The sequence below is a fragment of the Lithobates pipiens genome, unplaced genomic scaffold (assembly GCF_037356315.1).
Source record: "Lithobates pipiens isolate NorthernLeopardFrog02 unplaced genomic scaffold, aLitPip1_a1.2 Scaffold_18, whole genome shotgun sequence".
NCBI lineage: Eukaryota > Metazoa > Chordata > Amphibia > Anura > Ranidae > Lithobates > Lithobates pipiens.
The window spans coordinates 498,029,362-498,048,179 of NW_027507758.1; the positions used below are offsets into that span (position 1 = coordinate 498,029,362).

The following is an 18,818-nucleotide window of genomic DNA, read 5'->3' on the forward strand; positions in this document are numbered from 1 at the left end:
TGCATATGCTTGTTTCAGGTCACGAACACTGGCTATAGACAAAGCAAATTTCTATCCTGCAACCATGGACAGTGTTGACAGTGAAATCCCTGCCACTGAGCCATTGTGTTCACCCGGCAGGTGGGCGGGGGAAGCCTTTACCGCGGAGAGAACACAGTAATTATTTCTAGCTACCATAACAACTGCTAGCAATAATAGCATGTAAAATCCAGCAGGCTGGTTGTACCCAAGTCGATGGATCGATCAACTTGGGTACATTCAGCCTGCCCATACATAGTTCGGATGGCGGCCAGTTCCTGCTAAACCAGCCAAGATTCGAACCATCTATGGCTGGCTTAAAGTGGAGATCTGCCCACCCCTGCAAAAATTAAAAGCCAGCAGCTACACATACTGCAGCTGCTGCCTTTTAATAATAAGACACTAACCTGCCCTGAAGTCCAGCGAAGTTGGCACCACAGCTGATGTTTCCATCGGCTGGTCGGGTGCTGCCACCGCCATTGTCAGTAAGGGAACCTAGTAGTGAAGCATTATGGCTTCACACTGGGTCCCTACTGTGCATGCGTGAGACACCGCTGCACTCTTCTTGCCCTGCGGCGGGGGGAAGGAGGAGGGAGCCAAGGTGCTGACTTAATGCACCGTGGCCCGGTCTCCGGGAAGTGGGAAGCTGACAGGTTCAAAAATTACTGGAGAGAGTGGGGGTTGGAAGGTGAGACCTAGGACTGAATTTGAACTGTTAGTAACAAAGTGACCCTAAATCTAGGATTTTCTAGCTAACAAAGGTTATAACATGCTGTTTGTTTTAAACGTTTGAAATATCTAACAGGTTTACTTCACTTCCCATGTTCACAGCATCTACAGAACAATAATGGAGCCTCGTTTCTCAAAATGTGTTTCATACCATATAAAAAACTATTTAAAAATAATTTTGATGCCATATAACTTCTGCCTTTACTAGAGAATGCTGCATCACAGACCCAGTTACATTAGTTGTACAGCATTACAAGAATGTGGATGCTAAATGCTGGAAAATGTGTTGGATCCCAGAAATGTTAAGCCTTTAGGCTCGTACACACGATCAGATTTTCCAACAGGAAATGTTTGATGTCAGGCTGTTGGCAGAAAATCCGACCGTGTGTATGCGCCAATGGACAATTGTTGTCAGACTTTCCACCAACAAAATGTTGGCTAGCACGTCTTCAAATTTTCTGCCAACAAATGTGTGTTGTTGGATTTTCCGATCGTGTACACACAAGTCCATCGTACAAACATGCATGCTCGGAAGCAAGGACAAGCCAGAAGCGTTTGGTCTTGTAAACTAGCATTCGTAATGGAGAATTAACATGCATGACATGGTAAATTATGCCAGTTATTGCAAACAAATTTTCAAAGGCTTTTTTTTTCTAGTGATATCAAGATTATTATTATGCTTTTTTTTAATTTTTTATTTGGGCAAGTTACCCCAACACCATTATCCTGTAGTTTTTAAGATCAAAGATACAACTATGTTGGTGTCCTTTGTTAATTTTAAATGTAACTGCCTACTCCCAAACTGTCATTTGAATTAAAACACATAGCCAAGTATTATTCTCCACAATTTTTTTATTGTGCATTCAAAAAAGAAAACAAAGACATGCTATCTGCCAATAGAACTTAACCAAAAAGTGCATTCTATGCATCCAAAAATATAGAAAATATAGCAAATCAAATCATATTAAAAAATAATGACAAAGCAATAACTCAAATGCCAATAATAAATAAAGCGTTATCTCCTCCGATTCCGCAATGTCTGGGTAATGAACGGCCGCTCAGAAACAAACTGAAAAGCGCAAAATGAGAAACACGAATCAACACTCACCAGACTTTTACTAACACAAAATTGGCAGAAGGAGCCCAAAGGGTGGTGCTAAAGAGCTGGAAAACAATGTAGTACGTGACTACGTTCATAATTGTTGGTCAACATTTGTGTGGCCGTGTGTATGCAAGACAAGTTTGAGACAATGCCCTTCGGACAAAATTCCACGGTTTTGTTATCGGAAAGTCCAATCGTGTGTACGAGCCATGCTTTTCGGCCTATCAGATTGGCTGTCCTCAGGAAGTTACTCGTAATTTCCTGAGGATGGCCAATCTGATAGTCACATACATGCGAGTTTATATTTTTTGGAATAAAAAGCTCTTTATCAACGGTACTGCGCAATGAGGCTTTTTCTATTATATCTATTTATATGAGGAACATTCACCGCTGCCAATCATCGGTCCAGAGGGTATCCATAGGGGTCGCCCCATATCCACAGCATTGGATATTATTTCACTAGCACAAGCACCTTTTTTTCACTGGGGACTGTTTGATTCATTTTATTAATTATTACCTGTGTATCAGTTATTACCTGTATGTCATTTTTTTTAGCATTTAGCGCGATATACTTTTTATCATTTATTAATTGTTTACACCAATTTCACACTGCAGCTGCTTTAATTATGTGGTAAAGTAATTTGTTCTATTTATCCATATTAACACTTAGGGCCGGTTCACACAGCGGGCGATGCGAGGCGACACGACTCGCCTCGCCTCGCTCCCGCAAGTCGCCCCCGTTCTGTACAATGGAACCGTTCTGAGAGGAGCGACTCGAGTCGCTCCGACTCAGAAAAAAGGTTCCTGTACTACTTCTGGGCGACTTCGGGGGCGACTTGCATTGACTTCTATACAGAAGTCCTCTGCAAGTCGCCGCTGAGGTCGCCGCAGGTCGCGGCGAGGCAAGTCGGAGACGCCTCGCCGCGCCTGCAGTGTGAACCGGCCCATACATGAGGTTTTCACTTATTTTCATCCTTTTCATCCTTATTGTTCATTTTCATATTTTTTCACAAATACCCAGTTTTGCCTTACTGTTCTCATTTTGAAATGACTTCTATTTAAAGCATGCTCTGCGCTACCAAGGGGGTATCCCAGGTGAAGAATACAATTGTATTGTACCTCTTGTATGAAAATATGTCTGTGATCCTCATGGACAAGTTAAGTTTAAATGGGTCTGAAACCCCTGGTTGGATATATCCTACCTAGAGACTGACCACTCACTCCTGACCATCTGATTATTTCATCCAGGTAGCTGGGCTACTCTGTCTTATCAGCGAGTCGTGTTCCCTCACTTCTCTCCCACCCGCTGCGTATTCTGGCTCCCCAGATTGAGGTTGAATTACTAAACCTGGAGAGTGCAAAACCTGGTGCAGCTGTGCATGGTAGCCAATCAACTTCTAACTTTAGCTAGTTCAATTAAAGAGTAACTCCACTTTTGTTGCGGAAAAAAAAAACATTCCCCTCTGGGAGATCTATGTACATTACAAGGATTTTAACAACCTTTGTTGTAGATTCCGACCTTTTGTTATTCTGAAGAAAATACTATGTGTTTGTCTGTGTCCATGTGGAAAAGTGATTCTAATAGGAGTGGTTTCATAATTATCAATCAGTTGTAGCACCTGCAGGGCACCGATGAGGAAAGCTGCCGGGCCCGCATCCCTTTAGACGTGATTTTCTATTGGAAGTATCGCACCAAAAATGACATTTTTGTTGCAGGGGTGACTTCTGAAATCTGACTTGTATCTTAGTACAGACTTCTGTGAAAATCAGTGAGCTAATTACGCAAGCAGGAAATTATGTTTCTGGGGAGCGTTTTGTACATATTTTGTGTACATAACCCCTCCAGGTTGCCATATTGCATTGCAATTTCAGACAATTACAGAGCTGCAGATTTAAAAGGAAAGGTAATTTTTAAAAACATTTAATTGCGAAATGACTTGTGTCACAATTGGCTATAATATGCTATATTATTTATTTTTTCTTTAGTTGTCCATTTTTTTTCCCCCATGAAAGTGGAGTTATCCTTTAAGCTTTGACAATAAAAACATGTAAGCTGATTGGTTTCTATGTATCACTAACCTAGTCCCAAAATACCAACCAAGCTGCTCTCTTTGGTCATCCCAAGACCTCCTGATCTCTAGCTCCCTTGTCACCTCCTCCCATGCTTGCCTCCAGGACTTCTCCAGAGCTTCTCCCATCCTTTGGACCTCCCTACCCCAATCTGTCCGACTGTCCCCTAATCTATCCATCTTTAGGCGATCCCTGAAAACCCTTCTCTTCAAAGAAGCCTATCCTGCTTCTAACTAACACTGTTTTACTTCCTCCATCAGCTCATCCCCCACAGCTATTACCTTTTGTATCAATTGACCCTTTCTTTTTAGATTGTAAGCTCTAATGAGCAGGGCCGTCTGATTCCTCTTGTACCAAATTGTAATGTAACTGTAATGTCTGCCCTCATGTTGTAAAGTGCTGCGCAAACTGTTGGCGCTATATAAAACCTGTATAATAATAATAATAATGTAGAGCTGCACTGGATTTTGCACTCTGCAGTTTTAGTAAATCTTACTTTTCTTAAAGCAGTTGTATACCCGCAAAGAAAAAAAAAATCTGTAAGGCAAATGCACCGCATACTAGCTCATTATGAAATACTTTAGAACGAAGCATCGGCATCGCATCCCGAGGGGGCTGACGTTTTCCCCTCTGCTTTTCTTCCGGGTTTGTGTCTCCGGCGCTGTCAGTGGACGGATCCACAACGACGTCACTTCCGTGAGTTTGCGCGGTAGTCCAATTTCCGGCAAGGAGATCTGATTTTCCGGCAGCATCCACCGGACCTTCACAACGCATGCGCCGCTGACGTCAACAGCTGCATGCAAGGTGAATGTACGGTTTAGAAGATATTCATTTTACTTACAGGTAAGCCTTACAGGTAAAAATGTGCTAAAGGGGTATACAACCGCTTTCACTTTTTACCCCTCTAGTTGGTTATTTACACAATTAAGATGTTTACTGGGATTTTCTATTGGAGGGCATTGTGAACATAGATGTGAAAATAGATTAGTCTTGGCAGTCTTGACCTGACTATCATTGTATCACACTTTGATCTTGTGTAAACCTCTTCAATGACTTGAATTGCACTTGTTGTCATGTATGTTTATACATTCCTGAAAAAAAAAAATGTATTGATAAGAAGAAAACAAAAAAAAACTTTTCTTTTGGCAGATACAATGAATTTTACTTTCTGACTCACCCTGCATTATTCATAGAGGAACATTTCCCTGATAATCAGAACTGGCAACTGCTGCAAGTGCCACTGTCACTCAAACAGTTTGAGGGAAACTTGTGTCGTAAGAGCAGCTTCTACAATGCCGGCCTGATAGCGTCCTTTCCCGAGACCCTCCAGGTTGAAACAGGTATTCTCTATGCTTATAATGAAGGCAGGGCCCTGAAATAATCAATAGAGTTGACCCTTATGTATCTTTTACCTGACAAATTTCCTTGTACTTATAATGCTGACTAATACCTGCTATGCAAAAGGAAATGTTAAAATGTTGCTTGTTGCCATGTGGTAGCTTGTGGTTACAGTATAAATGGCATGCTTCCAATATATGACCAACAAAAGATAATTATGGGAAGGGAAGTACAAGTTCCTAAAGCAAACACTGTTCAGTACTCAGTTTTGCAGCTTATCACTACTTAGATGATGTGGCTGCATTCATTTTCTTTTTTTCAAGCATTTTTCTTTTATTTTTACTTAATGATTTTGTCACTTCCATATTGTATCTTCAGTGCAAGCCATTGTTGTTATGCTCCACTTTAGACATATCTTACTTTCATTCTCTCCAGAATAAAGGGGTGGGGATGAGTATTTTACAGAAGGAAGATAATATTGCAGCCACTACCTCTATGAATTGGTAAGCTTCACCATATAAAAAGTGTGTTTGTGGGTTTAGATGTACTTTAATATGAGGTTATTCCCAGCTTTCTATGTCATAAGACAACCAGAATAGCTGAGGACATTTGTAGACCTCTCACAAGTGCATATTGCAGTATAATCCATAAAATGCACTCTATATTTTGTAAAAGCTATTAGGACAGCATTACATACACACAGCTATGTGTGGTTGCTCATGACAACAAGCAAATTGGAAAAATTTCCACTGGGAAGAACACATGCTTAAAAATTGTCAGATGTCAGTAAAAGTAAACATTAAAATTGGAACTAGGTAAAAAAAAAAAAAAAATAGGACTGGCCTAATTTTCATTTTCAATAAAAGTGAATCTGGCAATAGCAGAAACTAAAATGCATAGAAAATACTATTTTAGAAGACTTTTGGTGCTATATCTAGGTAGTGTAGAACAGTGACCATGACAATATCTTATATTTTTATTCTAACCCATGAACCCTAATAGATGACGCAATTTCTATTTTATTACAGTTAATGGAAAAGTTACCTTTTCTATTGAAGGTCGCTCCCCTGCACTGTTCTCTTTCACACTCAATAAAACAGAGAAGCCTGGGTTGATGACATTAACTAAAACAGGGATGCAGCTCGAATTATATCCACAAGTGACTGGAAGACACACGCTGGCAATATATACAAAAGCGTATGACAGTAGCAAAGAATCATATGATAATGTTGTAGAGTATATTGTCTATTGCAGATCGGTGGACCCTGTGTTTATGATCCCTAAGGAGCTGGATGTTATAGTTGGCCCCAGCTGGCTAACTGACAAAAAGGGCTTTCTGCAGCTCACATGCCGTGACCCAGTGATTAACACTTACGATGGCCGTTGTACTTTTGGTTTAACTCTAGCCAAGAGAAACATTGTTGTAGCAACATTACATGGAGATCAGATCAAATCGGGAGATGAGAGGAGATATGTTCTGCAAACCCAGCGAGGAAACAGAGTGGAATTTAAAGTCCACCTTCCCACGGCAGGTTACTATGCTCTAAAACTTCTCAGCTCCACTGGTCCAGGCAAGTTTGAGTGTTTCTGTAATTACCTAATCATATGTACAGATCCTGAAGTTGTATGGCCACCTTTCCCCAAACAATTACAGAACCCTGTTGGGCCAACTGCCTTAATGGAGAAAAAAGGTATTCTGAAACCCTCTTGTAACGATCCCATTATTTACACACACACTGGGCAGGTTTCTATCTCATTTACTTTAAAGGATGATATAAAAATTTTACCAGCCCTTCAGTGTGATGATGTATCATTTAATGACTGTGGAGACAAGCGTCATGTGACACAAGTTCATAGAGGCCACCATATAGAACTGCAGGTTCGTTTGCCTAAGACTGGTTCATATGTTCTCCAGATCTTTGCAGATAGCAAAACCTCTCCAACTAACTTTGAATATACCTGCAATTACTTAATATGTTGTTCAGGCATAGAGACTTCAGGCCCAGGTGTCACTGCAATACCACAGATACCAGTGGGTTCCAGCAACTCGGCAGACAAAAAAAGTTTTATCCAGCCATCACAGCTAGGACAAGTAATCAACAGCACAGATGGACGCTGTTCTTTAAGTTTCTCCTTAGACAGAGATATGAGCTGCCTGGCTACGTTACATTCTGATGATAACAAGTGGAATAGCCAGATGGAAAGACGGTACATTCTCCAAATACAGAAGAAGCATCAGACAGAGTTCTACATCCAGCTTCCAAGACCCGGCTCTTTTGACCTCAGGATTTATGCAGATAATAAATTTCAACCTGGAAGCTATGAGCTTGTTTGCAGTTATCTAATATCTTGTTCTAATCCAAAGGCAGCTTGGCCGCCCTTTCCCAACATACTTCAAAACCCTGTTGGACCAACATCTCTGTCAGAGAAAAAAGGCCTTTTGCAGCCTTCCCAAACCGAGCCAATCATTCACACTTCGGATGGACGCTGCTCTGTCTCTTTTACACTCAAGAAGGAGATGGGTATATTTGGCAGGTTGCAGTCAGAAGATGTGTTATTAACAGAAGAGGGAGAAAGGAGACACATACTTCAAGTCCAAAAACAGAACAGAGTAGAATTTCAGGTAAGACTTCCACAGGCTGGGATGTATGTTCTGAAGATATACACTGAATCTGAGCAGGGTAATTTTAAATTTGCATGCAATTATCTGATTACCTGTGTTAATACTCAAGTGAAGTGGCCTTTGTTACCCCTTGAACTATGCAACCCCGCTGGACCTAGTTATATCTCAGAAAAAAAGGGTCTTCTTCGCCCATCCCACCTTGAGCCTGCAATCTTTACAGATGATGGACGCTGTTGTGTCAGTTTTGCTGTAGATGAAACAACTGATATTGTGGCTACCTTACATTCTGATGACATCACAACAGAGGAAGCAAGGAGAAGATACATTTTTCAACTAGAGAAGGAGGGTCGGGTAGAGTTTCACATCCAACTCCCTAAAGCTGGCTACTATGTTCTTAAGATATGCACTAAGATGAAGACAGATCTCAGCAATGTTTACGATTATGCCTGTAATTACCTTCTATATTGCTCCAACACAAAAATAAGGTGGCCATTTTTCCCCATGAGATATAATGGCTGGAATTCAGGTTATGAACTGCTAGAGCCAAAGACTGGTGTTTTGCCAGCCAACACTGACGTACGGTTCAGAATTAAGGCCAGAGGGCTGGCAGCAGTGTCTGTCAAGGGCAAGAACTTTTGGCCTCTGACCTTAGGCCATGACGAATGCTGGGAAGGGGTATGCAGCACAGCTGGAACCAAGGACATACAAGTGCTGGTGACAAACAATCTGAACAAGAACCATGCTTTGGTGCTTAGTTATCAGGTGAAGGGAGTAGGTCATCAGAGACTGATAGAAAGCTCATATTCCTCCTAGCTTTGTAAATTACAAACTTCCTTCTAAAGCAACAGCTCCCTTACAATATGAATCATCTTAACAAGTACACTTGTCAGAGGTGCTAAAATATGATATGGATGATCTGCTACACTGAAGTCTTGTTGTGTGCCATATTCCTATTCTGAATCAAGTTTTAAAGCTAAAGCTTCTAGTTAATCTGTTCAATTTAAAACAGCTAGTAAAGACTTTGGAAGTGCTGCTGAAAAAAAGAACTTAGCAAGAATTTGTTATCTCTGATAGAGTTTGTATATTATAATGTATTATAATGTATATGTTGATGCTTTTAAATGTAGCTGAATGGGCATTTGTGTCATAGGACAGATTTAAAAAATATATTATGCAAGTGGTACTACAGTATGTATGATCTTAAAAATAAGAAACCTGAGGCGATGTTTACTACTTTTACGTTTTTAGTTTTTTTTGCTATATGATCAGTTTTTATTGTATAGCTTTGCCTTCTTTTTGGAGAATCTTATAAACTAATGTTGTTCAATAGTAGTTCGGCATAGTCCCTTGTCTTCCTTCCAGCAAGACCCTTTCCAGACCCCTAATTCACTGCTTAGTATGTCCCCATATGCCTTTCATCAGACTGCTGAACTCATCATCATCAGCTAGTCCTATTAGGTACCAATATGACTTTAAAAATATCTCAGTAGCTTGGTTTTACTTTATAAATTGACTATAACCAGTGAGGTTTTTGCTATTGTGTTTGTGAAATCAAAACAAGGAATCCAGGTATACTTACTTTTTTTTTTTTTTTTGAGGTGAAGTGTTAGAACCTCTCTGATCTTTAATAGGAATTTTAAACAATCCATCCTGCATCGTTACCTTCTGGAGCAGTGATTCTCAAACTCAAACTGTGCCTTGTGAGATTTGCAGGTGTGCCGTGGGAGTTTTAAAAAATATTTAAAATTGCTAGCGTTTTGAATCCTTGAACATATCAAAAAATTAAAATGGTAAATCAATGTCGCATTGCACTTTATTGTCTTGATATGAAGATTATTCAAAGATGAAAAAAAAATTTTGCATTAGAGAATTCTATATATATATATATATATATATATATATATATATATATATATATATATATATATATATATATGCCCTGTTCCAAATTATTATGCCAATGATATTTTTTTTCATTTACCTAAATAATTGATATAAACAACAGTCAGCAAAATTCTCATGTTATCAACTATTAAGAGTACAATTCAAATTTTATTGAACAAACCTAATGATAACAGTTTTTTTTTTTCAAAATAAAAAAAACTTACAATGCACTATTACAAATTATTACACACAGTAAGTTTCAAAACACTTTATAGGTTGCAAAGAACTGAAAATTGTAATTTGTTGTGTTTGCAGCATATTTACTGTAATCAAAAAATATTTCAATTTAATTTAATCAAACTTTGAACAACATTTTAACTTTTTAAACATTTTAACAGGTCACATTACATTTTAACATAGGACGCCTTATTTGATAGCAGCTTCACCAGTCTTGCATCCATTGAACTTGTAAGTTTTTGGACAGTCTCTGCTTGAATTTGTTTGCAAGATGTCAGAATAGCCTCCCAGAGCTGCTATTTGGATGTAAACTGCCTCCCACACTCATTCATCTTTTGCTTGAGGATGCTCCAAAGGTTTTCAATTGGATTGGGGTCAGGGGAGGATGGAGGCCACACCATGACTTTATCTCCTTTTATCCCCATAGCAGCTATTGATGCAGAGGTATTCTTTGCAGCATGAGATGGTGCATTGTCATGCATGAAGATGATTTTATTACAGAAAGCATAGTTCTTCCTTCTGTACCAGGGAAGGAAGTGGTCAGTCAGGAATTTCACATACTTTGCAGAGGCCATCTTTACACTTTCTGGGACCCTAAAGGGGCCTACCAGCTCTCTTCCCATGATTTGTTGGAACAGGGTGGCCATCCACCAACCATCCACCATCCACTACTCCATCCATCTGGACCATCCAGGGTGGAACGGCACTCATCAGTGAACAGGATTGTTTGATAATTAGTCTTCATGTATTTTTCTGCCCAATACAGCTGTTTCTGCTTGTGAGCATTGTTTAGTGGTGGCCGAATGGAAGGTTTACACACAGTTGGCGAGACTCTGGAGGACTCTACACCTTGATGTCCGTGGGACTCCAGAGGCAGCAGCAGCTTCAAATATCCGTTTGCTGCTATGTAATGGTGTTTTAGCAGCTGCTCTCTTGGTCCAATGCATGGATCTGGCAGAAATCTTCCTCAATGTGCCTTTGTCTGCACGAAACCCGTCTGCGCTCTGAATCAGCCACAAATCTCTTAATAGTGCAATGATCACGTTTAAGTTTTCGTGAAATATCTGTTTTCATACCTCATCCAAGGCATTGAACTATTTCACTCTTTTCAGCAGCAGAGAGAGGAGATCCTTTTTCTTCTCCATATTGCTTGAAAATGGTGCTCTGCTTAATAACCCTCCTTTAGTCGTTTTTCCTTTAATTGGGCTCACCTGGCAATCTAATTATCCCAGGTTTCTGAGATTGTTTTCGGTGATCAAAAGAGCCCCGAGACACAATGGCATCATGAGTTAAACTGAAAAACAAAATATTTCATCTTTGTGACGCTGAAAAAGAATTTGCATAATAATTTGGAACAGGGTATATATATATATATATATATATATATATATATATATATATATATATATATATATATATATATATAATAGAGAGAGCGAGACAGATGTAGATATATGTAAAAATTATTTTTCTTCACCACAAAACAGCTAAATATTTTCAGGTGTGCCATGAACATTTTTAGATCTTTTTGGTGCGCCACAAAACAAAAAACTCTGAGAAAACACTGTTCTGGAGGTTGCACAGCCAACGTTGATGCCATTATAAATCTATAGAGAAATAGCCACACCACCATAGATAAAACCTCAATAGTTTAAAGGAATTCATCAATGCAAAAGTTCAAGCACATAAAAGGGGGAGGAGCCTCCACAAAATAAAAGTGACAGCAGCAGGTCCAGAGGGAGGCAATCTGAAATGGGGAGGGGGGGGTCATTTGCACCAGGTTAAACCTGTATTAAGGGTGCCTCCACCTCCTCCCCCTGTGACAGTGTGTAATGGTTCTGCTCCCCAACAGCCGCTGGCTAGCAGCAGCAAGGTATTAAAGATAATGGTGCAGGATGCATTGTTAATACCATAAATGTGGGTGTAACATACAACCTGGTATAACAGGTAAGCTAGACTTTTAACAGAACAAAATGGACCAAATGAGAGAAGTTGATCATTAGGATTTACATATCCTGGTGTAAAAAATAGGATTTTTATAACAGCTTACCTGTAGAAACCTTTTCTTTGAAGTACATCATGGGACACAGAGCCATAGTAATTACTATGTGGGTTATAGACCACCTTCAGGTGATGGACACTGGCACACCCTAAACAGGAAGTTGCCTCCCTATATAACCCCTCCCACTACTGGAAGAGCCTCAGTTTTTGTAGAAAAGCAATACACGTGTATACCAGAAAGAGGGGAGGGACCTCTGTGTCCCATGATATACGTCAAAGAAAAGGATCTTTCAGGTAAGCTGTTATAAAAATCCTATTTTCTTAATCGTACATCACGGGACACAAAGTCATAGTAATTACTATGTGGGATGTCCCAGAGCAATGCCAACTGAGGGGAGGGAGACACAACCAAAGTAGGGCAACATGAGATCAGAGGACTTATACTGCTGCCTACAGCACACTGCGCCCAAAGGCGACATCCTCATGTCTTTTTACATCCACCTGTTAGAATCTGGTAAATGTATAGACTGAAGACCAAGTTGCGGCCTTGCATATATTTGAGCCATGGAGGCTTGGTGATGCACTGCCCAGAAAGCACTACCAGCCCTGGAGGAGTGCTCTTTGATTTGAGAGGGTGGAATCTACCTCTTTAAACCATAAGCTAGAATGACTTGTCAAATTCATTTAGAAATAGATTTTTTTGAATCTGAGCAGTCACCTTTAAGTAGACCTTGACTGCTCTCACCACATCAAGAGAATGTAATGATTTTTCTTCCATAGAACAGGATTCTGGAAAATGAAGGTAGAACAATATCCTGGTTTAGAACTGCCACTACCTTTGGTAGAAAGTTAAGATGAGGACAAAATACTACCTAATTTTTGTGAATAATAATATGGCTCTTTACAAGAAAGAGCAGCCTACTCTGATACCCTTCTTGCAGAACATATGGTTACCATAAAAGCTAGTTTCCTTGTCAAAAGGACCAAGAGAATATTAGTATTGGCTCAAAAAAGGCTGTTTTTGTAATGCTGACAGAAGTGAATTCAAGTCTCAACGGTTCAGGGGTCACCTAACCGGGGGATTAAGCCACATTACCCCCTGAAAAAAAACTACGAACCAAAGAATGCAAAGCAAGTGGTCGTTGAAATAATACCGATAAGGCCAAGACCTCGCCTTTGAAAGTACTTAAGGCCAGCTCGATTTCTAATCCCATCTGCAGAAAGTCAAGGATTCTACCTATGACATATTTCCTGGGGCGCCAACCTCCTCGCATTAGTCACTGAACTTGACAACCCACGTTTCTTCAGAATGTGGGTCTTAATAACCAATCCATTAAATTTGAATGGGACCCCTACCACCATGGGACCCTTACCACCAGCCTTATGATTCCTGCATACCAAGATCTCCTGGGTAACGCTGAGGGCCACAAGAATCACGACTTCTCTTCCTGCTTGATCCTGCGAAGAAGTTGTGGATGCAGGCAGAATAGGAGGGAATGCATAAATCAGTGAAAACTGATTCCAAGGGAACACCAAGGCATCTGTTCCACATGCTAGCAGATCCTTTGTTCTTGATGCAAGGTTGTCGATTTCTTTGTTGAACCTGGGCGCAAACAGATCTACGTCTGGGATCCTCCATCTTTGACATATTGACAGGAAGATATCGGGGTGAAGGAACCATTCTCCCAGGAACAGCTGCTGGCGACTCAAGTAGTCCGCTTGCCAATTTTTTATTCCTAGAATGAAGACTGCAGATAGGCAAAGTACATTGTTTTCTGCCCAAGACAGGACATAATTCACCTCTCTCTGGACCGCACAACTTCTTGTGCCCCCTTGGTGATTGATATAGGCCATTGCTGTGGCATTGTTGGATTGGATCCTGACATGACAATTCCGTAAACTGAACGTTCAGGCCCTCAGGGCCAAGTACTCTGCCCGAATCTCTAGAATGTTAATGGGCAAGGTAATTTCTGATCTGGACCACTTCTCTTGGAGAGTTGCCTCTTCCAGGACTGCTCCCCAACCTACAAAAGGTTGGCATTTGCTGTTACCACTTCCCAGGTAACTGTAGGAAGGATTTTCCCTTTTGCAGATTTTTGGTTATTAACCATAAACTGAGGCACCGTTGCACCTTTGGAGTCAGACACATTGGGAAATCTAAAACTTGGACCTTCTTGTTCCAAGCCAATAGGAAACTGTTTTACAGCAGCCTCGAAACGAAACTGAGCATAAGCAATGGCCTCGAACGAAGCCACTATCTTTCCCAACAACCTCATGCAAAGCTGAATAGAAGGCTTCTTCTTTGCTTCAACCACCTGAATCAGTTACTTTATGGAGTTGATGTTTGCCTGGGGCAAGAATACCCTTTTCTGGGTGTATCTATGATCAGACCCAAGTATTCAAGCCTCCTTCACTGTTTTAAGAAAGATTTCTCTAGGTTAAGAATCCAACCTAGGTATTCCAGGTAGTTGAATGTGGTGACCATACTTTGGTCGAAGCGGGCTACCGACTGGTCTATCAAGAGCAGATCGTCTAGGTCAGTGAAAGCGAACCTTGGCACGCCAGATGTTTTTGGAACGACATTTCCCATGATGCTCATGCACCATGCGTGTAATGGAGCATCATGGGAAATGTAGTTCCAAGGGCCGCCATCTCTGTTCTAGTTAAACTATAATCATTATACCTTAGGCCCTTAATCTGGCTAGAGGAGGGGCCAGAAGCTTTGTAAAAACTCAAGGTGCAGTAGCTAGACTGAAAAGCAGAGCTACAAACTGAAAATGAAGATGTTCTACCTTGAAAAGTAAATATTACTGGTGAGTGGTATAAGGCACATGGAGGTGTGCATCCTTGGTGTCGATCGATGCCAGAAGTTCTCCTCCTTGTAGGATGGAGACAACTGATTGGATTGACTCCATGCAAAAAAAAATTGAGCTTTTAAATATAATCCTGTGCTGGACCTTGCTGCACGCCAACGCAGCGCTAAGCCCCGCCCCTTCCGTCACATTGCGCCCCCCTCTTTTCAACCAACGGGGTTGGCATGTGTGTGGGGGGGATGGCAAGGAGGAGACCTGTGACAAGCTGCTGCGCAGGGGCGGTGAAAAAAAAAACGGAGCAGCATCACTGATCGTTTTGGTTTCCTTCTATCCAGGAAGAGGAGGGGAGCTTTGCCCAGGTGGGGGGTTTTTAGTGGAAAAAAAATCACCCCCCAATCTTACCGGAGGTCTGAGCTGCTCGCCGGAGGGAAGCCTGCTTCTTCTGCTAACGCAGCCTGATCTTTGAGGAAAGCATGACAAGGTACATGCTCTATACAGCCCCCGGCGGTGACTCTTAGGCATGACAACATTTACTTTTTTTAAAGCAGACATTTCATAAGAAAATTAAAAAATTCCTTAGAAACCTCCACTTACCTTTCCCGCCGCAGGGATTTCTGTGGTGAAACAGACCCAATTTTCACCCCTCATGGTGGGCTCCGTTACAAAACACCAAAGTACTGGATCCTGGGATCCAGCTCTCTAAAAAGAGAAGCCTTACGAGCTAAACCTTGTTTCTTCCACCACGAGGCCCGGGTACTATTCAATTCCGCCTGAAAAGACACTTTGAATGGATCCGGCTGCATAGCTAGCACCAGCAAGGATTGCTACAGTGGAGCTCAGAACAGCACATCTTTACTTGTGACCAACACCTTAAAAACTGAGGAACTCCTAGTAGTGGGAGGGGTTATATAGGGAGGCAACGTCCTGTTTAGGGTGTGCCAGTGTCAATCACCTGAAGGTGACCTAAAACCCACATAGTAATTACTATGGCTCTGTGTCCCGTGATGTACGATTAAGAAAAGCAAAAGGTTTCAATTAAATGCCAGAGATCTCAGAGGACAGTCAACATATAAGCAACACCTGAAGATGCATTTTGGGCTAGTTATACTTTTGAGTTTCCCGAACATTTATTCTTATAGAGGATAGAGGAGAAGGTGCTCAGAGACACCTCTGCCATCAGCTTAATTCAGGGAAAACAATATTCAGACAAGGTTTATCAATCTGTCTGACAGTTATTCGGCAGACCTCTTGGGTATCAGGTACCCATAGATATAAAATTGTCAGTGGAATCCGAAGATGATAATCGTATGTCTATGAGCCCTAATACAAATGAAGATTCATCAATTCTCATAAATCAGTTTTATTGAAGAGGCTACAGGAGTGGAAGCAACTAGTTTGTTGGAAAGACACTAAAACCCCATACAACACTATCAGATTTTCTGCTGATTTTTTTCCTTTAGATTTACCAAAACTATATAATATGAGGTCAAACCTTAGAAGTTTCAATTTGTATGCAATCAGGCAGGCCCTTGCACTACATGGTTTTGGTAAATCTGAAGACAAAAATCAGCAGAAAATCTGATAGTGTGTATGAGGCTTTAAAGTGGACCTAGCATATTATATATTTTCGTCCATGTTAAGAGCATATGTACCAAACAGTGTGTAAGTGTAACACAGTTATTTATATCAGCTCTCAGAGATTGCAGTACATCTCTTGACAATGCTTACATCTGCTTTCCTCCCTAGAAGGATGGAACCATGTTTGTTTAGGAATTATTCCGGGTCAGAAACTACTCCCTGGACTGAGATGCTGGTTCAGATATGGCACAATCGTGTAACTCATGATGTCTGTGAGTTTCTTGGCTGTCTCTTAAAGTAGAACTAAAGCTAAAAAAATGTTTTACAATTTTGAATAGAGCAAGGGAGGGTTATAGCCCCTGTCATTTTTTTATTTTATTTTGCTCTCTGTGTCTCATGAGAGAAATTTCTCTTAATTTCCTGTCCCATAGACAAAACAGGAAGTGAGCCACTAGGGTAAAAAAAATAAAAATAGCGTCCCCATGAGATGATTTCCCCTCTATTATTGTTCTGGATTTCTTAATTTCTTGAGAACAATAATCAGGACAAATATATAAGTTGAATCTCCCCTACTGGGCCACAGACATCAATAAAAACTGGACTGGGGTTCTAAATCCTCTCTACTCAGTCCAGAACTGCAGCCTCTTACCTAGTGAATGGCTATAATATTACAATGCCCAACAAAAACACCTCAGGAATACGCACTCAGCTACAAGAACTTGGCTTACCTAAACACACAAAGGCAGTCCACTCTCTCTAGATTTGGCGACTGAGCTCAAAATTCTGCATGTCAAAGAGCATTCATAGTTACATAGCAGGTGAGGTTGAAAAAAGACACAAGTCCAACCTATGTGTGTGATTATATGTCAGTATTACATTGTATATCCCTGTATGTTGTGGTCGTTCAGGTGCTTATCTAATAGTTTCTTGAAACTATCAATGCCCCTCGCTGAGACCACCGCCTGTGGAAGGGAATTCCACATCCTTGCTGCTATTACAGTAAAGAACCCTCTACGTAGTTTAAGGTTAAACCTCTTTTCTTCTAATTTTAATGAGTGGCCATGTGTCTTATTAAACTCCCTTCTGCGAAAAAGTTTTATCTCTATTGCAGGGTCACTAGTACGGTATTTGTATATTGAAATCATATCCCTTCTCAAGTGTCTCTTCTGCAGATAGAATAAGTTCAGTGCTCGCAACCTTTCCTCATAACCAATATCCTCTAGACCCTTTATCAGCTTTGTTGCCCTTCTTTGTACTCGCTCCATTTCCAGTACATCCTTCCTGAGGACTGGTACCCAGAACTGGACAGCATACTCCAGGTGAGGCTGGACCAGAGTCTTGTAGAGCGGGAGAATTATCGTTTTATCTCTGGAGTTAATCCCTTTTTGAATGCATGGCAATATTCAGTTTGCTTTGTTAGCAGCAGCTTGGCATTGCATGCCATTGCTGAGCCTATCATCTACTAGGACCCCCAGGTCCTTTTCCACCCTAGATTCCCCCAGAGATTCTCCCCCAGTGTATAGATTGCATTCATATTTTTGCCACCCAAATGCATTATTTTACATTGAACCTCATTTGCCATGTAGGTGCCCACCCCATTTATTTGTTCAGATCTTTTTGCAAGGTTTCCACATCCTGCAAAGAAGTTAATGCCCTGCTTAGCTTAGTATCGTCCAAAAATACAGAGACTGAACTGTTTACCCCATTCTCCAGGTCGTTTATGAACAAATTTAATTGGATTGGTCCCAGCACAGAACCCTGGGGGATCCCACTACCTACCCCTGCCCATTCTGAGTATTCCCCATTCATCACCACCCTCTGAACTCGCCCTTGTATCCAATTTTCAATCCATGTACTCACCTTATGGCCCATGCCAACGGACCTTATTTTGTACAGTAAACGGTTATGGAGAACTGTGTCAAATTCTTGTAGCTCATGCAAGATGTTCAGGCTGTACATCCAAAAGGCAGAACAAAAAAGGGGAGCAGTAGAAGCAGCATCAAAAGTATAAAAAAAATAAAAATAAAGAAAAAGGAGGACAGCGTTTCAATGTACAGACAGAGCTGTAAAACATATATAATATATATATATTTTTATAAAAAGTGTTCTAACCCTTGACGTTTTAGGAAATGAGGCTACGTGGAAAAGGTAAAAAAAAAAAAATTTCAGTGCAGAAAACTGCCTTACCTAGTGTGAACAAGTCCTTAGTTTTACAGGTGTTTTGCCAATGCAGAGCAAAGTAACTGCCTCTTAACAGTGACCCGCTAGCAATGCAACCTACCCCTTTTATTTATTAGTTGCCACGCCATTACGTTACTGAGATGAAAAATAAATATCTGGAACTTCCAGGTATGAGAGCTTGAGCACTTCACTGTCACAAAGGGGCCAGGGAAGAGTCCTTGACCTGTGCAAGCTCTTATTCGCT

At 40.8% G+C, this 18,818-nt stretch overlaps 1 protein-coding gene across 3 annotated transcripts in view; it reads left to right on the top strand.

The window, feature by feature from the left end:
* The window catches only part of LOC143988787 (uncharacterized), a 76,996-nt gene extending 67,883 nt beyond the window's left edge, over positions 1-9,113 (top strand). For all 3 annotated transcript variants that reach the window (XM_077488649.1, XM_077488647.1, XM_077488648.1), the window contains 2 exons: positions 5,069-5,259; positions 6,286-9,113. In XM_077488649.1, the coding sequence (XP_077344775.1) occupies positions 5,069-5,259; positions 6,286-8,693 (2,599 nt within the window). In that variant the 3' untranslated portion in view covers positions 8,694-9,113. The remainder of the gene's footprint in view (positions 1-5,068; positions 5,260-6,285) is intronic.
* The last annotated feature ends 9,705 nt before the right edge of the window (positions 9,114-18,818 follow it).